The sequence below is a fragment of the Chrysemys picta genome, chromosome 5 (genome assembly GCF_011386835.1).
Source record: "Chrysemys picta bellii isolate R12L10 chromosome 5, ASM1138683v2, whole genome shotgun sequence".
NCBI lineage: Eukaryota > Metazoa > Chordata > Testudines > Emydidae > Chrysemys > Chrysemys picta.
Genome location: NC_088795.1, coordinates 90,531,243 through 90,555,944, shown reverse-complemented (window position 1 = coordinate 90,555,944; position 24,702 = coordinate 90,531,243). Strand labels below are relative to the sequence as shown.

At 38.3% G+C, this 24,702-nt stretch overlaps 1 protein-coding gene across 7 annotated transcripts in view; it reads left to right on the top strand.

Moving 5' to 3' along the window:
- CEP135 (centrosomal protein 135) overlaps window positions 1-23,537 on the top strand; it is a 97,514-nt gene extending 73,977 nt beyond the window's left edge. For 5 of the 7 annotated variants that reach the window (XM_008163839.3, XM_008163854.4, XM_008163841.4 and 2 more), the window contains 8 exons: window positions 3,379-3,547; window positions 5,587-5,697; window positions 11,934-12,119; window positions 14,093-14,302; window positions 15,241-15,443; window positions 17,380-17,484; window positions 18,792-18,938; window positions 22,001-23,537. In XM_008163839.3, coding sequence (XP_008162061.2) covers window positions 3,379-3,547; window positions 5,587-5,697; window positions 11,934-12,119; window positions 14,093-14,302; window positions 15,241-15,443; window positions 17,380-17,484; window positions 18,792-18,938; window positions 22,001-22,022 — 1,153 coding nt within the window. In that variant the 3' untranslated portion in view covers window positions 22,023-23,537. Of the gene's footprint in view, window positions 1-3,378; window positions 3,548-5,586; window positions 5,698-11,933; window positions 12,120-14,092; window positions 14,303-15,240; window positions 15,444-16,548; window positions 16,683-17,379; window positions 17,485-18,791; window positions 18,939-22,000 lie in introns of all 7 variants that reach the window. The other 2 variants (XR_010601469.1, XR_006172558.2) reach the window with 2 other exon arrangements.
- The last annotated feature ends 1,165 nt before the right edge of the window (window positions 23,538-24,702 follow it).

Here is a 24,702-nt window from a genome sequence, read left to right as displayed (position 1 = left end):
ATTTTGGCCACAGCAGGGCCTTCGAGAGTGGCCTTACCTATTAACGAGGCAATTATGGACCCTATTAATGCTCTCTGGCAGATTCCTTTATCCCTTCCCCCTACCTCAAGAAGGGCCGAATGTAAGTACTATGTGCCTTCCCAGGGGTCTGAATATTTATGTTCTCGTTCCTCTGGGTTCTCTGGTGGTGTCTGCAACTAGTGAAAGGGAATGGCAAGGGCAACAAGGGTCAACCCTCAAATCAAATGATGCCAAAAAATAGATTTATTTGATAGAAAAGCTTATTTAACTGGGAGATTGCAACTCAGGATTGCCAACCAGCAAGCGCTATTGGATCAGTATAATTTTATTGTTTGAGACACCATTTTAAAGTTTAGAGACATGCTGCCAGAGGACACGAGGCAGGAATTCTTATTAGCTGAAGAGGGGAAATCTGTAGCTAGATTTTCACTGCAGGCTGTGCTGGATGCAGTGGACTTTGCGGCTAGATCCATGGCTTGTGCAGTGGGCACATGCAAGAGCTCATGGTTGCAAACCTTAAGGCTTCCATAGGAGGTCCAACAGACTTTGAAGGGTCCTTGCTGTTTTCAGGGCAAACTGACCCTAAGCTCCAGGGCTTGAAAGACTTTAGGACAACTCTAAAGTCTCTGGGGTTCTGTGCTCCAGCCCCACCCAGAATGCACTTCTTCCCACAGCAGACCCGCCATTACTCTGCTGCTGCTCCTTGGCAGGACCTGCAGAGAAAGAAGAGTTGCAATTTTTTATGTAGACCTCCCCCTCCTTCTGCTTCTGCATCAATGCTTACTCCATGACACCCAGGGGGTGCTAAACAGGTGTTTTGATGGGATGCTTGAGAAGACAATTCCAGTTTCCAGGATGCTCTGACATCCAAACTGCCTTATACAATCCCGTTTATGTCCTTAAAGTGATATCTAATTTTCATATTAATCAGAAAATTTACTTACCTACCTTTTACTCAGAATCACATGAAAATAGAGAGGAACATCATCTGCACATCTGAGATGTTAGAAGAACGTTGGCATTCCACATAGACAGGACTAAACAGTTTTGTTTGTCAACCCAACTGTTCCTGGTCTTAGCAGACAGAATGAAGTGTCTCCTGGTCCCTTCACAGAGACTTTCATCTTGGATAACTTTATGCATTCATGTTTGTTATGACCTGGCAGGTATTTCCCTGCCTGCCAAACTATCGGCACATTCCACAAGATCGCAAGCAGCCTCAACAGCGTTCCTTGTGCAAGTCTCTATCCAGGACATTTGTAGAGTGGCAGTCTGGTCTTCAGTTCATGTCTTTGCATCCCGTTATTCCATTATTCAGTATGCCAGAGACAATGCTAAATTTGGATGAATTATACTCCAGTCTGTGTATACATGAACTCTGCTCCTTCCTCCTGTATTACAGCTTGTGAGTCGCCAAGAATGGAATGCACGTGTGCAATCACTCAAAGAACTATTCTATTCATCTTCAAGACGTGTTGCACATGTCCATTCCACAGCCTGCTTGGCAAGAAAAATTTGAGGGAGCTCTGAGGCAGCTGGGCCTTTCATATCAGCACATAGTGGTGTGCGGCAGCAGAGGGTGCTTGAGCTGCTCCAACGGGTAACATTGAGGGAAACCTTTCCAACAATGTTGTGTAAGGCACACTCACACCAAGAGTGAAATGGACATGTGCAATGCATCTAGAAAAAGATCAGTTAGAAAAGATTAGTGTATTTTTTTTCCTCGCTGCTCCAGGCCCCTTTCAGCCAGCACTCAGACCAAAAGCTTTCTCTAGGTTTTTTTTTTCAGCTATGCTGTCAGTGCTTGTTCAAGCTGTGTGTGGTTTCCTGCTCGGTCTCTGTTTCTGTGGTGTTTCTCCTCTTATCTCTCGCATACATGCACGTAACCTCTATTAGAAACAATACCCAACCTAGCCCGCTCCACTCACTTAAATTCCTGAATTCCCTTAGGTATTCCTGTGTTTTGGGCAGTGCCATGCCTGTGTTTGGGATGGAAGCTGTTCTTGTTTTACAAAGGAACTTAACTGTTTCTTATGCCATAGCTGAATAGGAAACAATTTTCCTGTCTAAGAAGTTCAGCAATTTTGAAAAATGTCCTGTTCCGTAGTGGGATGAAACCGACCTTTCAAAAAAAATTGAGATCCATTTCCCCTCTTCGTCCCCCATAGTTTGGTGGTTTTGTCACTCACCTGGGATGCAGAAACATGGGAGAACCAGGCAGAGCAGGGTCTTGAACCTAAGTCTTCCGTAAGTCAGGTGAGTGCCCTAACTACCAGATTATTGGCTATTCCGCGTGAGTCTGTCTCTTTTGTTGAGCTGTTCCACTTTGTATAAATAAATAAATATTCACTGGACCGGGACTTTAACCTGGGTCTCCTACATACCAGATAAGTGCCCTGACCACTGGTCTATAGTTGGTCTTTCTTTTTCTAACCCAATAAATATTTAATTATTTATACAAAGTTGAACAGCTCCAACGGGAGAGAGACCCACGGGAGAATTATTAGGACATTCAAGTGGGATGTGGGAAACCTAGGTTCAAGTCCCTGTCTTGCCTAATTCAGTGATTTGCATCTTCTTAGCTTCTGCCACCCCTTTCGAAGGAGAAGTTTTGGGTTTGATAAATCAGTATTTTCCAATGGAAAAACTGTTATTCAGAAAATTCCTGTCCAGATCTACTCAGTCATCTTACATGAAGGACGTCAGTTACACCCACCAGTTTCAATGACATTTTGCCCAACCCTCAACAGTTCTACATGCTTCAATGATGACTTGCCCAAGCCACCACAAGCAGTTAAGCATTTTATGCTGATAGGCAGTTCAACAGTTTACTCTGAGCGGTGCAAATTTTAATCCATCACACATGAGGGGCACAAGATCCATGTAGTGGTAATTTGTTTATAGCAGTGATACTCAGATTGAGGTTTGGGAGCCACAAGTGGCTCTTAAATGTGTCTCCTGTGGCTCTTTGCAGCACATGATATTAAAACACTGTGTGAGTTAATTATTAACCAATCAGGATGCTTTTACTATGTTACAAACCAATTGTAGAATATTTGGTCAGTGATTTTGCTGTGAGAATAATATATTATTTTATATTATATATAAGTAGTAAATGAAACAATAAATTCACGCTACCGTGGCTCTTTTGGGTAATGTTGATTGCTAATTTGGCTCTTGAACTACTGAGGTCTGAGTATCACTGGTTTATAGTTACCTTCCGAACAAGAAATAAATTAGTAAGTTGCTTCTAAAGCTTTTGTATATTCAGAGCTTATCTAACATTTTGAAGCAGTATATGCTATAATGCAAGAAGGGAAATTTTATTTAAGGTTTTCAAAATCACCCATTTGATAGCCAACTAAAGGAGGCGCTGAGTAACAGAGATCGGGAGATAGCTAGTCTCCGTCGCCAGCTTGATGCATCTCAGGTAGAGCTTGCAGAAACAGGAAGAGTGAAGGAAATGGCTCTGAAGGAGAACAGAAGATTACAAGATGATCTAGCTATAATGACCAGAGAAAACCAGGTATGAAAGTAGTGCCTGACAATGAAGTACACCAAAGCAGAGCTGGTGTTAGCCATAAGCAGACTAAGCAATTGCTTATGGCCCCCAAGCAGCTCAAGGCCCCCCCTCCCTTGAGTATGTTTTTAGTATGTGTTGAGGGGAGGGGGCAATGGGATAACACCATCTCTGCATCAAAGATTACTTGCATTTCGTCTGCATGTATTACTAAATCCAAAACTGCTATAGTCTCTTATGCATTTTGAATATTTTGCTGTTCTGCATTCTTGTGAATACTAGAATATTATGAACAGTTGAGTTGAAATGAACATATTTAGGCTGAATTTAAATATCTGCAAATTTAAGAACTTGTTTCCTTTGTTTGATCACCTGTGGAATCCAAAATGCGTTCAATTCTTATATTATCCTCTCAAATACCAAAAAGTTTGTTCTCCCATTGACATGTGGGGCATTTACATGCATAATTTCCCCACACTTTTGATAGAGAATAAATCCCTTATCACATGGCAGTGACCTTCAATGTGTGTAGAAAAAGGCCAACATATATAGTAGTTAGCTTTCAGCATGCATATTATTATTTTATTACACCATTGTCATATATGAAACATTATAGTTAAAGTAGAGACAGACTTTCCATTCTAAACTCTTTCTTTCTCAGGCAATCCTAACTCTTTGAAAAATGTATTTTGGGGCTGAAATTTAAGTTTTATTTGTTGCTTGTGCCTCTTCAAATGCAATATAGATGAAAACCCATCTTGTTAGACTGATTGTGTCCATCAGAGGACCCACATTGAATTAACTTCTAACACTTTGAGAATATGCTTATTTTCTTAATGCACCATTGGCTTTTAAGACATGCCATGTAATAATTACACTTCAGAAGGTGGTCATGTGAATTAAATAAGAAATGTTAATCCAGCTGTCTACATGTAAAATGGACACAGTTTAAGAGACTCATCAGGTTTGACTGACCTTTTGGTGCATCACTGTCTTTCAAATTTTGTGCACCCTGGGGTTCAAGCATCAGAACAGCTGTAATTTAAATATGATGGTCATAATTAAATCAGTAAGAAAGATGACACAGTGTTTGAGTTTGCTCAAAAAGTCCTTTTCAAAACCATTAAGAATTTTTTCAAACCTAGCGAATGCTTCATTCTCCATTAAGAAAAACATAATTTCTAATTATAAAATAAATTTGGATGTAGATTACTGAAGTATTAAAAAAAAAAAAAAAGTTCTCAACAAATTTTTGTTTTTTTAACTTGCAAAACGTTGGGTCATAGGATATATTAATGTAACTCAAATTATCTGACTAAAGCTTTTGGTTGTGTTGTAACTCAAGTTAATTGATTCCTAGTTAGTTTGAATTAACCAGCACAATAACAAAGGTTAATTTAGGTGCTTCACAAAAAAATTCTTTCTGGTTGTGGTTCAGTCTAAGTTTCAGCCACTTTGTTAGTCTTCTGATTTTTGAGTCAAGAGTGTTAATTTGAAAACTGTAAATGGAGACCTTGTGAAAGTAACAATAAGAGTCTGTTGTTTAGGTCACTTCTCCCTCTCCGCTTCAGATTACTCAACTGAGAAAGTAGGGAAAATGCCATTCCCCTATAGTCAAAAGTGGAGGGATCTTGAAACAACTGCAATGGATGTTCACAGAGTGGGGGGCCGATTACCTTTCAATTGGCTGGGGATGTAGGAATGGGCTAGCTGGTTGGCTCTCATTACCTCCGCCCTTGCCTATTTAAACTCCCTCAAGTTGAATCCAGTGAAATAAGTGGTATGTGAGAACGGTGGGCATAACACCATTTCCCAGGTATTTTGTTAAAGTTGTGGCCTGCCAATTAAAATCCATTCTCTATGTCGTTCATTCACCTCCATGTCCTGATCAATGTAGAATTTAACAGGATGTTGTATGGAAATCAGATTTACTGAATGAACTACCCCAAAGCAGAAGAAAGTAAAATATAGGGCACTTCACAGGCATGCTTACTTTAGTATATTTTATTTTAATAAACTATTCAGTTTTCATGTAATCTTTTTAGGCAGTCACTACTGAACTGGAAGAAGCAGTACGTGAAAAAGAAGAAATGAAGACTAGAGTTCATAATTACATATCTGAAGTCTCCAGATTTGAAAGCTTAATGGCTTCGAAGGTGAGGAAATAAAGTCTGTAAATTGGCAATAGTGTGTTTTTAATAAATGTTGTTATAATTATGACTGTTTTAATTAGCCTACAATAAAATTAAGGTTTGTAGATGTAAATTTTTCTCTGTATTTTAAAGCTAGTAATGTATAGGGTGACCAGATGTCCCGATTTTATAGGGAGAGTCCCGATTTTGGGGTCTTTTTCTTATATAGGCTTCTATTACCCCCACCCCGTGTCCTGATTTTTCACATTTGCTCTCTGGTCACCCTAGTAATGTATGCATTGAAAACCCTGTTAGGTTACAGCCTTAAGACATTCTGGCAGACTTCAAACTTCATTGATAATAGTTACATTGTCGGCAATGATGAGGAGAAGCATCCTCACGGTCGGTTGGTTGGATGTTTTACAGTATAGACAGTGATATATTTCTAGCATTACTTCCTTGCTATGAGCAACAAAGCAAGATCTAATGATCATTTTTAATCAGGCTTGGAAGGATTAGATTTTTATCTGTAAACGTCATTTTCATTGTACACACAAACCAACAAAAAATATTTCCATCAAAATTTGGAAGATAGGCAAAGTACAAAAAATCCTGCTTCAGAAATTATTCGAATCAAAATACAGTGATGTTCTTTGAGTGGTGGTCTCTGTGTATTCCACGGTGGGTATGCATGCTGTCCATGGCCCGGAGACAGAGAATTTTTGAAAGCAGGCTCTATTGGTCTGCACATGTATTCTTGCTCTCCTCATGCCTCCAACCAAGGAGATAATAGATGGAGCAGACCAAATACATCTCCCGTTCCTTCTTATCACTCCTTGGCTTAGGTCGAATCATCTAGGGTCCAGAACTTTGTCTTTCCCTCTTTATTCTTCAGTCTGTAAATATATGTATTGTAAATAGTTTAGAATTTTGCTCTATAGTATTTAGCTAAGTTTTATAGTTAGTTAGATTCCCCATCCTGGGGAACTCTCCCTCCCCATATCTCATTACCAGTAGTGGACTATGCCCAGAACTCCGAGCTTTAAAATCTTTACTTCTTTCCTGCACTCCTTCATGGTCACAACAACAATCAACACTGCCTGTGCAGCCTCTGGGAAACTCACATCATGGCAAAGTCCAGAATCTGCTGCTCTTCCCCTAGAGGGGTGGGAACTTCATCTTAAGAAGCATCTTATGGAGAAAGCCATGAGGCCGCAGTTGGACTCCAGTCAGGGGACCGCCCCCCTGTGCATCGGATTGACTTAGGAGCAAGGGAATCTACTTTCACAGATCACTTGTTAGGGTCTTGTTGGAAAGACAAGGAGTGTTCTCTTAAACACTAGAGCAAATCCTCCTCTAAGCCCACTTCAAAGAAGTCAGATAGAGCCCTCCCTAAGTCAAGTAAGTCTTCTTGCTCAGCCCACAAGGACTTAGAATATCCCAAGTCTCAGTGTTGTCACAAGAAAGCTCTCAAATCCAGGGCTCTGTCAGTACCAGACCACACTACAGTAGCAACAGTACCTCCAATACCAACTAAACTTAAACACCGGGAACCAATGGTACCGGCAAAAGGCAACCATCAGGAACCTCAGCCACTGATGGTACCGACACTGCTTCACCCAACAATGATACAAACTGCTCCAGGTCCATCAGTTTGGGTGAACAGGACCCCTCACGCTCCAGGGAGAGTGGAGACTTACTCTATACCTGATGACATTTTTGATCTCTCAGATTCTCCCTTTCCATTTCTATCAGGTCCTGACTTCACCAGTATATGCAAGTTATGGAAGGAGTCTGTCCCCCTTTGCATATTCCAGCCATTGTTTACTTCCAGCATAACTACTGCCAGTAGACACGGAATTGGTCTTTTTTTTCTCTGGAGACACTGAACCACCGTAGAACTTATGTTTCCTTCTCTGAGAGATACCTTCCTAGACAAGAAACCAGGACCTGTATGGAACCAACCTCTACCTCAGCACCTGTCTCGGAACCGATGGTACCCCATGCTCTAGGGGGACTCCATAACCACTCTTTGACCTTTCTTATTGGCACTTTTCCCACAACTGGAGTGAAATAAGAGCAGAAAAGTGGGTAATAGTCATGATCCATTCTGGTTATGCGATCAAACTTACTTACCTATCCCCTCCAAAACTCCTATCCTTGCCCATTTCATGGGCCATTCTCATGAGGAGATTCTCAGACAAAAAGTAGAATCCCTCCCATGGTAAGGAGCAATAGATCAGGTACCTCTTCAGCACCAAGGAAAGAGTTTTTACTCAACATACTTCCTAGTATGAAAGAGGTGGCTGGAGACCCATTCTTGATTTCGGCTATTTCAACCGCTCTATTCGCAAACTGAAATTTTGCATGTACACACTAGCATCTATAATTCCATACCTAGACAAGGAACTTAATTTACAGCTCTTGATGTGAAGGACACGTACTTTCATGTGAATACTTACCCCGCTCAGAGATATTTTCTCAGATTCATAGTGGGCCCTAATTGCTTTCAATACAAAGTGCTCCTTTTTGGCCTTGTAACCTCTCCAGGGTCTTTACCAAGCTCTTTGTGGTAGTAGCAGCCCATGTCAGGTGTGGTTTCACCATTATCCCCTATCTCAATGACTGGCTTCTAATTGCCAATATACATCAAGAAGCCTACGAGTCCACTTCTTCAATGTTTCAGCTCCTGTCTTCCCTACGGCTCAGCATAAACCTGGAGAAGCCTGCTTTCACTCCAACACACAAACTCTAGACTTCATCGGAGCATCCCTAAATTCAGTCACGGTAAGAGCTTATCAGCCAATGGACAGATCCCAAGCAGGGAACGACTTGATAGATCAGGTCATGAACAACCCTTGAACACCAATCAGAATTTCTCTTTCTCACCTGGAACATATGACTTTGTGAACTTACGTCGTGCCATTCGCCAGACTCCACCTTTTTTGCCTGCAAGCATGGCTTCAAGCGTACTCAGCAAGCAAGCAGTCCTATGAACACCATGGTAACAGTTCCCACCAACTAACATCATCTCTACTATGGTGGAAAAATTGCCACCAAGTATTTTTTGGGTATTCCTTTCCTTTTCCCCTTCACCATACAGGACAGTCTTATAGATGCTTCCCTTTTAGGCTGGAGAACCCACATGGATTGCCACACCACACAAGGCACTTGGACACCCCAAGAGACCAAGATGCACATCAGTGTTCTGGAATTACAGGCAGTCCAAGACACTTTCAAAGACTTTCTCCCATTCATCCAGTGTTACCATGTCCTCATAATGTTGGAAAATATGACGATGGTCCTTTACTTCAACAAACAGGGAGAAGTGAGATCTATTCCTGGACTTTTCCCCAGAAATGTGCATCTTGTACTGCCCAGAACCCTCCTGGACAATATAAACGCATACAAAACCTGTTATTTATTAATAGAAAATATGTACAAATCTTGTTATCCCAATTGGAGTCTCCCAAACATTTGAATCCAAATACTCTAGTTTAGATAAAACAACAACAAAAAATCTATCTTTCTGTAGCTGATACATTTGAAGTGGCTACTTAAGTGCCTCATTAAGTAATGAGGCATCTAAGTCAGAAGTGATTACAGGGAAATACAAGTTCCAACAGTTTTTCTGGCTGAATCCCTCAGGATCTCCCCCAATCCAATGTGTCATCTTTTCTTCTTAAGTTTGTTGATGCTGTTGGTAAAGAGAAAGGGAGAGATGGGAGAGGGCAGATGCCCCAAATTCTTATAACCCTTTCTCTTGCACAAGAATCATTTCCTGCTGATGTTCAGGAGACAGAAATTTGGGGTAGCCAGGAACCATAAGCTGCTTGTTTGTCAAAATGTAGATCTTTTGCCCACACCCTCTCTCCTGCTGAAGATTGGCCACTTAATCAGATGGTGGTCCATTTGATCTCATTGACACCTAGCTGAGGTGTTGGCTAGCCTTTGTCTCTGGGGAACTTGTTTGTGACTGCCCACCAGAATATGTTGGAACATGTCTTGATAATATTATACAGTGGAGTCTCATATCTTTACATACAGCGTTGCCACACACATTTTACCAGGACAATAATGATCAGCAAATCATGAGTTTTCAAATGATACCTTACACAATATGCTATGTACAAAATTTAACATGGTCTTGTAAAAGGGGTGAACATAGGGTACAGGCTGTCACAACTCCCTAAATTAAAAAAAAACACATGAATAATGTTACAGTCAAGCACTCAAAAGCTAGGAAATCTCCATGCAGCCTTAATCCACTAGCTTGCATTCATTATGAGAGTCTTCATTTACACAGGACTCCTGCTTCCTTCAGTGGACAGGATAGATCTTCTTTGGGGATTAATCAGGGTTTTGTATTGAAAAAGACTGTCGTCTGTAGGATCCCTGCTTCATTGGTTGCAGAGGTTGGAGGATGATTAATCAATGAAGCAGGGGGACTGCAGGAAGAGACAGGATGATATCATGGTTAAAACAGTTGAACGCTGTTCTGGAGAATTGGATTCTATCCCTGTCTTTGCCACAGAGTTCCTGTGTGATGCTAATCAAGTCACTCAAATCAAACTTTTCATAGGTGATTACTAATTGTGTATCCCTTGTTTTTTGAGTGCCTGATTTTAGACCCTGGGGAGTTGTATGCAGAAATGCTGAGTACTCACAGCTGCAACTGAAACCAATAGGCGCTGTGCTTTGAACACACAGTTCTATATAATGCTAAATTCTCTGAAAAATTAGGTCCTAGTCTTCTCAAATTGGGCACCCAAAATTAGTGGACACTTTTGAACTTAATCTCTGTTATTCAGTTCCCCATCTGTAAAATGGATTATACCACCACTTTATCTCACAGGTATGTTGTGAAAATAAATTGATTTTGTGAAGTATTTAGATACTCTAGCAATGAGTGCCATAGAAATGCCTGAGAAGAAATTAATAATTCTGTCTTCATACCAGTTTTCAAATAGTGTCTAATAAACAATGCGTGAGTGTATTGACCAATGTGGATAAAACAAAATGTTGAATAGCTGCTCACTAAGCACCATCCATTTTGTGCATTGAATGAGGGAAGGGTCCTATGGAGAAAAAATTGTAAGCAATCATATAGTCAGAGCCTGTTTTATGTCAAATGATACACACAAGGCTGCTGAATAAGGTTGCACAGGCAACCTTAATTCTAGCATTTCTTGACTTTTGAATGTTGGACTTTGAAACCTTAAAAATGTTCGTTAAATGTAGGGTTTTTTAATGTGAAATATATACTTGTACTGTGCCTGCCACAATAGGGCCTCAATCCTGATTGGAACCTTTAGGCACTGTTGTAATACAAAATAGTAGTATCAAGAAGGTGTAATGGAAGAAGTGGGGGCCAAAGATGGGGCTCTATAGAACTTCCACGGAGAGAAAAGGAAGAGTATCTGCTGAAAGAGATGCCAAAGGAATTATTAGAGAGGTAAGAGTTGAATCAGGAGAGAACAGAGTCATGAAAAGCAAGGGAGGATAAGATTTTAATAAGCAGGGTGTGGTTGAAGTAGCTGAAAGGTCAAAGAAAAGATATGGATACAAACCCTGAGATGTAGCTAGGAAGAAGTTGTTAGAGACCTTGGTGATTGGAAAGAAATATATGACCCTTTTTGATAGTACCCTTAGATCAAAGAAAAAAGAACAGAGTATTGAAAGAAGGATAAAGTAATCTAAATTTGAGTATTTATTGTAATGACTGAAAACTTTAAAGCTAGAAGAGCTAATAAAATGAGCTAATAGGCCGGACTGATCGTCTTTTAGGGATATATTTGCCAGATACACTGCAGCTTTGGTAGAAATGATAATAGCAATATAGCTTTGATCTTGAGAATAGCAAGAAATTCCTACCTTAAGAGATAAAATATGAGGTAAAAAATATTGTTAATGTATTTTTCGTGGTATCCTTGACAGGTATGTATCATCAAACAATAGTGTCTATTCTATAAATTGCTTAAAAAACCACTTCTAATATAAACTGAGTTGGGTTGCTGTATCTGGGATACATTTGCTGCTTGGCACTTGCTTAAGGAATGAAGCTATGTACTCTCTCCAGGGAGAGAAAGATGAATGCCTTCATACAGGGTCAGGGATATGGCGAAGGCCACGCCTTCCTTTGAAGTAGTGTAACAGATGCGGCTTGCAGGTACAAAGAGGGTTAAATGACTGGAAGGTACAAGACATTTGTTGCAGTGACACATAGTTAATTATAAAGTGATTACTTTTATTTCAACTAGGAGCAAGAAAATCAAGAATTGTTAGAGAAGTTCCGAATGCTCCACAGCCAAGCTGAGGACTGGGAAGTCAAGGCCCATCAAGCTGAGGGAGAAAGCAGCTCAATACGTCTTGAACTCCTCTCTGTAGATACCGATAGAAGACATCTTCGAGAGAGAGTGGAACTTTTAGAAAAAGAAATTCAAGAGGTAATAACCAATACCACCCAATAAAATTGAATCCTATCAAGGAAAATGGTTCATACTTAATTGCTTTTAAATAAAAGATAAGGAACATTTGCTATGCTTGCATGGAAATGAACTTCAATCCTTGAATGTTTTGAAGGCAGACACAGAATATTTGAAATGGTAACTGCAATTCTGGCTAGAATAGTATCATTTCTATTCTGCTTAACTCACTGCTGATGCCACAGAGATAGATTTTCAGTTGTTGGAGGGGGGGGGAGAGAGATTGTTTGCCAGTATGTTAAGACCCTTTTAGGTTACCTATCCATAAAATAGGTGTGATATTTGCCTGCAGTATTTCACAAGGGCATGATTAATTATTTGTTCAAAGCACATTGAGTTCCTTGACTGAAAGGCTCCATGTGGTAATCATAGAGGCAGTAGTGGTGGAGGTGTTGATATATTACTAGTACCTAGTAGCCAAAGCCAAGGATCAAGGCCCCCTTTTTGCAAGGTGCTGCAGAGAAATGCAAACCAGTATTAGCATTCTGTAATGCTATGCTATTGTTACTCAAATCTCTGAACATGCTCAATGGAGCCCATCTGAAATTACCATTTATTTACATAAATCAGAGGAGCTGAAGAAGATTTTGTGCTGTTAGGGACTGGAGTTGATGTGGAATCTAGTGAATAGATTGAGGTTTTGAATGAGGCAATATCTTTGTCCTCTGAATCAGAGTTTGATTTTGTAGCTGAGCAGTTGTAAGGCAACGTGGACAACCTCTATTTCGTATGAAATAGAACACTGAAGTATACTTGCAGGTAAACAGCAACAGGATATGGCTGAATAGGAACAGCAATTTTGGAAGCAGAAAACATAGTTCTTTAGAAATACAAATGTACAAGATTCTTCTGTTAAATCTACAATACTAAGAACAGTAAGACTACAATATGTGTCTATTTTTCAAAATATTTGAAAGATCCTTGATGGTTAATTGTGATTAGTAGATAGTGAAATGTCTGTTGCATTTTGTTTCCTCTGTTCTTTTTCTGAGGTTACTCACACCGCTTTCTCCACTTACCCAGTGTATATGGATAGGAAGGTTTGGGAGTGGGTGAAACCTTGGCTCCAATCACCTAATGTACCAGCCAGTGCAGCTGTGCTGGTATGCCTGAGGGCATTTGCTGCAACAGGTATAACTCTAGCCCAGGGTACATTTGCACCCCTCTGGAATAGGAAAGGCAGATTGTGGCTCTTAGTCATCTTGCCCTGTGGAGTAACTATTGTTAAGTAGAGCAGGGTTACATTCCTGTGGAGAAACTGTTTGGTAGAGCTTGTATGAAGACTTCAAAATGGAGAATTTAGATATTGCATGATCTCAGTAGATATTAATAAATAGTGCCACTATATCTTCCAATAATTCCATTTCACTAAGTGGGACAAAATGTTCTTGTGATATTTTTCAGAGTTAAGTATTAGTTCAAACTTTTGGTTCTTATAACAGCATATTAGTTTATTCCAGTTATATCAAATGAGAATTTCATATTCAAAGAAACAGTCTTTCTGAAGATCAAAAAGATTATAACAGCCAAGCAGAGACAGGCTACGTTTCTGTCTGACATTCTTAATTCGTTGACAAAAGCATGATAAGTTCAAGATTGGCAGTTGAGTAAAAGATGGAGTTCAGTCTTTAATTTTTAAGTTTTAATTTTCTTCTGAAACACCATTATAGTCTACTTCTGCTTTTTGTTTAATATCTGTGTATTCCTTCAAATGGTTGCAAAAGTTTCTGAGAAACCTGGTTTTTAGGGTTGTGTGTGTTTTTTTTTTTTTTTTTTTTAAACTATGATTTAAAAAAAAAAAAGTAAGGTATTCTGAAGTTCAATTTAGAGCTCAGGGCAAAGATACTTAGATGTATGTAACTTTGTTATGCAACTTTTAACACTGGGGGGGGAAAAAATCCACGACCACTTAACTGTTGTCTGTTTTCATTTAGCATATCAATGCACACCAAGCATATGAATCTCAACTCTCTTCAATTACAAAAAATATGTCCAGATTGGAAGAGGATCTCAAATACGAACAAGAAGAAAAGTCTTCTGTATTAGCTGACCTGGCTTCTATGAGGGAACTGTGCATGAAACTTGAGTCTAGCAAAGAACTTTTTTCACGACAGCTAACATCCAAAAACATGGATTATGAAAGGGTAAGAAGCAACGACTACTATAGCACTTGTTATAGCACAGATACACAATTTGATTTCCTTACTTGAGGGAGCTCTAATAATTCTTTTTCCCCCCTTACTAGTAATCATTTCTGACATGCACATATACTTCACTGGGGCTCCTTTAGAATAGGAAATAGGGGTGGGTGGGTGGGTGTGTGTGTGTGTGTGTGTGTGTGTGTGTGCATACACTAATTCTTGATATACTGTACAATCTTTAAATTTTCTACTGATTATTAACCTACTATACATATTAACCTACTATACATCTAGGACCATTTTATTTAGATCATGATGGTTTGTTTTTATGTCTATTAAAGTGACTAATTTTAATAATTAATATAATGTATCTAATTCTGAAGTTACATGACAAATAAAAAACCCTCAGGTTAAAAATGGTAACACAGCGGAGTTAAGGTTAATCATTAAGATTAAGTTTAAAATAATCATGTGTTGAACATACCATTATGGTTAAGGCATTTTAATGTTTGTGGGTCCAGATTAATCTTGATCTCCTTGAGGTATTTATTCCTTTTTGTATTGTCACTACAAGGCACAAAATTGTTTAGGTGCCTTAACTGAATATTTCCATCTTAACCATTTAGATTTCTTATACATTTAAGCTCAATTCTGAATTTCCTGGGTTTATAAGGCTTATTTTAGGGATTATTAAAACATTCCTATAATGTGTTTTTTCTAAACCCTTACAATTAAAAATACATATCAATTTTAATGTAACTCCATTTTAACATAATTTCTTGTCTGTTTAAAAAAAATCTTTTATAAACTGTAAATTAGTATTTTTCAGAGAATGTGAAAACTGTACACACACGTATCTGTTTGTAAAATACTACATAAATAGTGAGCGTTAAATATCAGGCTAGTAACAAATTTACTGTAGTAATTGTTTTATACCCTAGGTTCTGGCTGAATTAGAAGATATAAAGTCAGAAGCAGAGCTGTTAAAAAAGCAATTGTCCAGCGAACGACTTACTATTCAGAATCTTGAAACGCTGCTCACTACTAGCAGAGACAAAGAGTTTCAGAATCATTTAACATCCCATGAGAAAGATTCAGAAATTCAGTTACTTAAAGACAAGCTAACTCTTGCAGAGAGCAAACTGTAAGTTCTAAAACAGACAATTACATTTCTTCCAATATTTTGAGTTGTAAATTTTTTATTTTATTTGTATTTTGATTGTGAAAAATCTTTTGAACTGTATGAAAACACTTATTTACATAATCAAACCCTCCACACTTGGTCAAAAGATTCTTTCTGAGAGCATCATTGTTTGTATGTGTGCACCTGTTAGAAGAGTTTGTGTGTTCAAACCTTCCATAAGAGTCCAAAACTCTTAAGGACTCTTGACGTGGGCTTCCATCCTCCCAGTTACTATTATGAGTAGGATTTCAGCTACAGGAAAGAAACTTTCTCAATCAGATCAGGTTTATCTGTTTCAGGAAATGAAGTTAGGGAAAAATACTAGGTCTGTCAATCAAGTGAACTCAAGCGAGTAACTCAAAAAAATTAATCGTGATTTAAAAAATTAATCCCTATTAATCGCAGTTTTAATTGCACTGTTAAATAAAGAATACCAATTGAAATGTATTAATTATTTTGGTTTTTTTTTACATTTTCATGTATATTGAATTCTGTGTTATAATTGAAATCGAAGTATATATTATTTTTGCCTACAAATATTTTCACTGTAAAAATTATAAACAAAAGAAATAGTATTTTTCAGTTCACCTCATACAAGTACTGTAGTGCAGTCTCTTTGTCGTGAAAGTGCAGCTTACAAATGTAGATTTTTTTGTTTGTTTTGCTACGTGAGTGCATTCAAAAACAAAACAATGTAAAACTTTAGAGCCTACAAGTCTACTCAGCCCTATTTCTTGTTCAGCCAATCACTAAGACAAACAAGTTTGTTTACATTTAAGGGAGATAATGTTGCCCTCTTCTTATTTGCAATGTCACCAGAAAGTGAGAACAGGCATTTGCATGGCACTTTTGTAGCCGCCATTGCAAGGTATTTACGTGCCAGATATGCTAAACATTTGTATGCCCATTCATGCTTCAGCCACCATTCCAGAGGACATGGTTCCATGCTGATGACGCTCGTTAAAAAAATAAGCATTAATTAAATTTGTGACTGAACTCCTTGGGGCAGAATTGTATGTCCCCTGCTCTGTTTTACCCGCATTCTGCCTTATATTTCCTGTTATAGCAGTCTCAGATGATGACCCGGCACATGTTGTTCATTTTAAGAACACTTTCACTGCAGATTTGACAAAATGCAAAGAAGGTACCAATGTGAGATTTCTAAAGATAGCTACAGCACTCGACCCATGGATGTATGAGGTGAATTGAAAAATACAATTTTTTTGTTTATTACAGTGCAAATATTTGTAATAAAAATAAATATAAAGTGAGCACTGCACACTTTGTATTTTGTGTTGTAATATAAATTAATATATTTGAAAATGTAGAAAACATCCAAAAATATTTAAAATAAATGGTATTCTATTGTTTAACAGCACGATTAATCGCAATTAATTTTTTTAATCGCTTGACAGCCCTAACATAAACTACTTAAAAAAAGGGAAAGAAGCATTTTTCTTCTGCATAGTAAAGCTTCAAAGCTGTATTAAGTCAATGTTCAGTTGTAAACTTTTAAAAGAACAACCATAATATTTTGTTCAGAGTTGCAAACAACCTCCATTCCCAAGACGTTTGTAACTCTGAGGTTCTACTGTATATTTTTATCTATAAAGGAATATAATGCACTGTAGTATGAATTTATTGAAGGACTTCCAAGTTCACACTTCTGTCTTTTACAGGTTAGCTTTATCCAGTAGTTTGTCATTGTATTCATTCAATTCTTCCCATCACTTCTGATTCTCACTTTGTTATTTTGAGTTGTTGAAGTAACAACTCCTCTTATTTCATTTTTTGGTTTCCCTTGTTCATTTCTGTTTTTCCTAATTCCTCTAAGATACCAGCTGAAAGTGTGCAACAGTTTAAGAAAATTTTTTGTTACTTCTCATGCTATTTTTAGAACCAGTCATAATAGAGAAGTTTCCATACTTCGAAGTAAAGTTGCACAGCTACAGACGGACTATGATGTTTTAAAAAGGCAACTGACAACTGAACGATTTGAACGGTAAGCACCTGTGTTGTTTTTGTTTCAGTGGGGTGATCCTCCTTTCCTATCATTAAGGTAGCTGCTAATGCAATACTGTGTGTTTGAAAATAGTTTTCCTAATAATTTTATTAAGGTTTACTATAACTCAGTTTTCACACAAGCATTCCAAAGACCTCTTGGTGTTGATTACATTCAGAATATCAATACAAGCATATATACCCTCATATTTTATATCCTAGCAACAATATAGTTACAATGCATTAGCCAAAATTCTTACAACTGGATCAAGCCCGGGAGACACCTGTGACGGGTTCGGTCACAGAGACCCCTTTGGGACTCTCACCTAACATGCCAAGATTACCTCTGAGCCCTTTTTCCCTGCTAGCTTGGGACTCCAGAACTCTGCCTTGTTGAGCCAGACACGCTAGCCTGCTGCGACCCAGAGTCTGGTCCACACCCCCAAAGCTGCAGACTTTAACCAAAAACTGCTCAGCACCCAGACACCCAGTTCTCAATGGGATCCAAACCCCAAATAAATCCATTTTACTCTGTATAAAGCTTATACAGGGTAAACTCATAAATTGTCCACCCTCTATAACATTGATAGCGAGAGATGCACAGCTCTTTGCTCCCCCAGGTATTAATCACTTACTCTGGGTTTACTAATAAACAAAAATGATTTTATTAAGTATAACAAGTAGGATGTAAGTGGTTTCAAGTAATAACAGACAGAACAAAGTAAGTTACCAAGTAAAATAAAGCAACAACACGCAAGTCTAAGCCTAATACATTAAGAAACTGATTACAGATCACATCTCAGCCTCAGGTGTTCCAATAAGCTTCTTTCACAGACTAGACTCGTTCCTAGTCTGGGCCCAATCCTTTCCCCTGGTACAGTCCATGTTAGTTCCAGCTCAGGTGGTAAGTAGGGGTTTTTCCTCACCTCTTGAGGTATGGGAGACCATACAAAAAACATATATACTGAGTTTACAGAAGAACAAGACTGACTACACACAGTGTTGTCAAATTCACAAAGTAAACAAACTGAAAAAATAGAGAATTTTTTTCTAACCTTTTATTGTACCCTTAAATGTTACTTTTAACCATTAATTTTAAAAAGTGATCTGTGTCCCTTAAATATAATTGAGACATTTTTATTTAAAATGTATATATGCTATCCATTTAAATTATCACCTTTCATTTTCTTTTATCATCTAATAATTTCTGCAGAGAAATATGATGTGGCAGAATATGAATGCTAATAGTGGTAATAAAGATAAGTGTGTACAAATTAGTGTTTAACAAAATTATTGTCTACTTGGTAGAGAGCGTGCAATTCAGGAAATGCGTCGACATGGTCTGTCCACATCTTCTGTACGTACCTCATCTCCACTTAGTTCAACAATGAGATCTCCTTCTCATTCTCCAGAGCGTGCAATTGTAAGAACAACTGATCGAGCAACAGCAGAAAAGTAAGTAATTTGATGATTTTTGTCAAGATTAAGTGTTCACATAAGAATTAAATACAGCTGTATTTAAATTGAAATGGGGGGCAGGAAATCAGCATTTTATGTTTTGGTGCATATGAAATATTTAAACGCTCCAATGATAGTTACACTCTTATAGTGTTTTAAACACAATAACTAGTATTGACTGAAAATAATAAATGCTAGTTATTCTCCAATAGCGAAATATTACAACGGATTCCTGCTCCTTGGATTTTGCTTATAGAACAGGACTGCGATATACATCCATAGCTTTAAAATTCTAAAACCATTAAACTCTTCACCAGTAAGGGCAGGGGAGGGAGGGATGGGAGCTGGGGCATGTCTGTGCCACTGAGCTGATAATTGGGTATGTCTACACAACTAAGAAAAACCCACGGCTGGCCAGTGCCAGCTGACTCAGGGTCACAGGGCTCAGGCTGCAGGGTTGTTTCATTGCTGTGTAGACTTCCGGGCTCAGGCTGCAGCCCGAATCCAGAAGTCTACACAGCAATGAAACTGCCCCGTGAGCCCAAGTTGGCTGGCATGGGCCAGCTGCAGGTGTCTGGTTGCTATGTAAACGTATCCAGTGTCCTGTACTGGCCAGAGCTTGAGTATTTGTGCAGTCTAATAAATTTGTTTCCTTGCTTCAGCTTTGGTGATGTATGCCATGCATCTTGCCTAGTCTGCTGTAGATATTGTCCAAGCACATAGCCTACTCTGAGATTATGGCATTCATGGTAGACCTCACTTAAACACACTCTTCACCACACCTTGCTCTGATATTCTCAGCATTAATGGCCTCACAAAGACCAGGGTTGACAGCTACACCACATTTGATACACTAATCATCTCATCTATCAACCTGAAACTACTACATGGAAAGATGAGAATGACTTGTCAGGTTGATACCCTGAAAGCTGGAGGAATTTTTTATGTCATGACATCCAGGGGTACTGAGGAAGATAGCCTTCAATTCTTCCTCTCCTTCTCTCTACCTCAGAGTAGCCATGCTTCCTCATTTTTGTAGAGAGAGGTGCTAGGGTCATCCGACTCGTGCATAAAACCACTATGGGCTCCAGGCCAGAAATCATATCATCCAGTCCATCCATATACCACTCTAGCCACATGTAAGGTGGCAAAATTGGGGGAGGGATAGCTCAGTGATTTGAGCATTGGCCTGCTAAACCCAGGGTTGTGAGTTCAATCCTTGAGGGGGCCACTTAGGGATCTCGGGTAAAATCAGTACTTGGTCCTGCTAGTGATGGCAGGGGGCTGGACTCGATGACCTTTGGGGGTCCCTTTCAGTTCTATGAGATAGGTCTCTCTCTCTCTCTCTCTCTCTCTCTCTCTCTCTCTAAATAAATGCAAGCACACGCTGCCAAAGAATGCCACTGACTACTTCTACCTTTTACATTAGCACTTGATGGTAGCGTTATTGATGGTCAAGGACAAGCCTCATAGTTCAACACCCCTGAATCACGACTCTAACGCTGGGATGCTCTAAGAATGAAGAGCAACAACCCATACTAGGAGCTACCTATTAATAACACATACACTGTTATAGGAATCTATACTAAGGTAGATAACATAGATACATAGGTAACTACTATTATGAGCTTTGGAAATAGTCATACCAGTTTATCAGTCCTCGCCCCTAGCAAAATTGTATGGAATTCAGTCTATAAGGGATTGGAAATGGCCTAGCATTGAGTGTGAAAATCCTCCAACGCACTTGATACCCATAGATACATTAGCCTGAGATTTTTGGCTTTCAGTAGGCAGTTTAGCAGATTGAAGGTTTGCTAAATGGGCATTTTGGCAGAGGACAGTCTCGTGAAGGCAAAAAGGAGTGTGGTCAGATTCTGTTTCTTGGGATCCATTATCCAACCCTCTACCTTCCACAAAAGAGGTAAGGGACAGGTCAAGATGTTGTTCTTTATTTCTAGGTTGGTTTGAAGGATACCTGGAAGGTGCTGGGCCTCTGCATTAGCAGAGGCCTCAGGATGCCAAGCCCCAGGCTACTAAGCAGCAAAAACTTTGATTTTTTTGAAAGGTTCAAGCACAAACTGCCAGCTTCCCAAGATGCATCTTGGGGACTCTTTCATTTCTGATTGCCAAGGTCTGAACGTTCAAGGTCATGATAAGGCACAGTCTATCAGTGGTAGATCAGAATCTGTAGCTAGCCTGTAATCTTTTGCTGTCCAGGAGATTTGCAGGACACTCACGTATGTCTCTACATTTTTACAAAGATTATTGTTTTAGATGTGGCCTGTCAATGTTACAAACCTGGTTACAGGTTTGTGTGACCCACCTCTCCCACCGCTACATGTTACATCTCAGTGAAAAGTCAAAATCAAAGGACAGTGAGAATGAGCTTTGTTTATTTTCAGAAAGTATTTAGTAACCATGTATGCTACCACAGCTGACTTGTCTAACTAGATCATGTCTGAACTGTCAGAGGGGAACCAAAAATCCCAAAATTGCACAAAGTTAACAGAAGAGATACCATTTAATATTTGTACTTTTTCCATGGACTTTGCTTGAATCCAAATACTCTTGAAATATCTGATTTCATACACAAATTTAAGATTTGTCCAATCCCAGTTCTGAGTCCAATGAATAATTGTTTCTTGACATTCTGACCTGCCCGTGAACTTTTTACCCTCTCTCTCTTATCGGTTTTACTTCTTATTTATCCCTTCCTTGCAGCGTTCCACAGTGGAAGTGTGCTCTGTCAATTGTGTTGTTTTATACTGTATACTGGGAATTTTCCCCCTTTTTATAAGCCACTTAGTCTAACCTAATAACTTTCTTCTTGTCCTTGTCTTACATTGTACTTTTGTCCAGTGCTTGTGCGACATGTGTCAAGAATGAAATAGTATATTAAAATAAATTCTGTGGGTGATATCATGGGCTGATTCAAGTAATTTAGGAATAAACTATGAAGAAGGTAATGTTATTATATATTTTACCCTTGGTTGAATTGAAAAAAATGCTGTAAGCAGATGTTTATATTTTTAAAATTTCTTCTTCTTCCCCCCACCCAGAAATGTGAGCTTCAAGGAATAACCATACCTGGGATAGTCTTAAAACTAAACTTGTAACAGAAGGATTAACTTGTTTCAAGGACTTTTGAAAATTATGAAGGTTGACATGAATTCTACCTCTGACTTTGCTTCAAATCAGTGATAACTTGTGAATTTGTGTGTGCACGTGTCCTACAATCAGCCTTGCAAAATTCTATTCTCCCATTTATCTGGGGGTGACAAGGTTTTTTTTTATGGGTGCTTTTCATTGCTTGTCGACGCACAAAATTCACACATTATAACAAAGTCGCATGACAGTTTTGCAAAGCTAGCGTAATAGCTATAGAAATTCATGGTACAAAAGAAGGAAGCTGGGTCAGAATAACTGATGCAACAACTTCTGATTTCTCTACTAATTTAAATTTGCTTAAATCAGATATGGCTTCAGAAATTTGTCCATACTACAGCATGAGCTAATATTGAGCAAAACCAGGCTTGGACTTTTTTAAAGATTGGTTCATGTACAGTATATTTGTTATGGTTCTGGTGGATTTCCATGTGTTTTGGATTTTTTTACAAGTGTTTTCTGTTTGCATGTCATTGCTTTTATACACCCCATGTCTTGCTGAATCTGTTTATTTTCTGAATGTATTATCATCCTTGCTGTAGATTTTTCTTCTTAACAAAGAAGTGTCAAATCAAGAATTGTATTTTATAAATTTACTTTGTCATCTCTAATAAAAAGAATAGTCTAGTCTTCTGCAATATCTTCTGTAATACCATTTATATTTTAAAACTTATTTTGCCAATGTTAATGAAAAGTAATGAAAATGAGATTTTAAACTTGTACTGTATTATAATGTACTAAATATTACACAATAGTTCTATTATACTTAATATGAATATTTCCAAACTAAATCTGGAGATATTTTTCAATTTTTATTTTTTTTTAAAGATCAGAACAAAATCTGGAATTGTTCATGCAGTTGAGTTCAAGTTTTTAAAGAGGTGTGACACAGGGCCTTATTAGGATATAGAGCTACTAGGTAAGTGCAGTGAGGATTAATCTCTTTACGAAAACTCTGATAAATGTGACAGACAATTATTAAAAGTTTAGGTCAAAGTAGGTTATGTACTGTGCTACATTCATTTTTTTATAATACATTAAAGCTGATCTATGTCAGATAACTGTATATTTGGATTCATCTTAATTGTCCTTCTCCAAAATGTTAAATTTGAATAGTGCTTAATAGTATTTAGTAATTCAAAAGATAATGTGACAAGTATTTATTGGTGTTATGTATAGAATTAGAAGGGGAAACCTATACTGTTGTAATGCATACCTGCTGACTGATTTACAGCATTCCATTCATATAACTTTGAAGAAAATCCTGTACTTCCCAGATTCCATTATGGACACCAATAAGACGTAAAGAACATATAAAATGACATGGAAGAATTAAACTTTGAACTTCGCTACACTTGGTCTCCAATCTACAGTATTTTGCAATAAGATTGTTAAGATTGTGACTTAATAAAAATGTGTTTAAACTGGAAATATGGTCTCAATAGAAATATTGTAATTAACGTAAATATATTGTTGCTACCATATACAAGCTTTATTCTTGTATGAAGGTGTCATATTTTGTCAGTTTAGTCATATCTGTGTAGAGACTAGATTTTAAGGACTGAAAGTGGCAACATAAAACACACAAAAATTAAGAATTACTTGTAAATATTTTAAATAGGTTAGTTTCAACTTCTGGGGGCATGGAAGGGAATTGCTTATACAGAAAGAGTACAATTCTATTTTTAACAGATTGTTGGTTTGTCCTTTATGGGGTGAAGGGAAATGATACTATAGAGATTGATACTACCCCAAATGAAGTTAACAGCAAAGCTTTCATTGACATTAGTGGTGCAGGATGAGGTTCACAGTAACTATATAAAGTACGTTCTTACATTATTCTATTGTTTCTGCTTTGGATAGTCTCAGCAGTAGCTTTTAAATCTTTTAATTTACATTTTTTTACTCTCAAACTTTTTCAATAATAAAATACTAAGTGAAAAGAGCAAGGATATGTTTACACTACAAAATTAAGTCAATCTAAGTTATGTCAGCTGCCACAGTAATTAAGTTGGTTGTGTATGTCCACACTATGCTCCTTGTGTCAGTGTTATGTGTTCTCAATAGCAGTGCTTGCATCAATGCAGAGCAGTGTGCACCATGGGTAGCTAACCACTATGCAACTCATCGCCATCTAGCGCAGGGTGTTTTGGGTAGCATGGGGGCAAAACATTCACACGGGTGACTAGGAAAATGGCATGAATGTCCCATAATGCAGTTTTCTCCGTTGTGTAATTGTAGACGCTGTAGACGCTGCTTTAAGTCAATGTAACTTGCCTCACTCACAGGGGATGGCTTTTTCACACCCCTGAGCGAAGTAAGTTGCATTGACTTAAGCGGTAGTGTGTACAAGCCATCACTCATACAAGTGATGAGTGTTGCGAGCACAATGTGCCTGATCCTGCAGTATTTCCGGAGCTGCCACACAGAATGTGACAATTCCTTTCAAGTAGCCTTGCTGGAAGCCATGGAATAAAACAATTCCCGCCTGCTGTTGGCAGTCGCAGAGCAACTGAACATGATAGAGTGCCCGTTTGGTCCCGAGAAACAAGCACCGACTGGTGGGATCGCATCATTATGCAGGTATGGGATGACA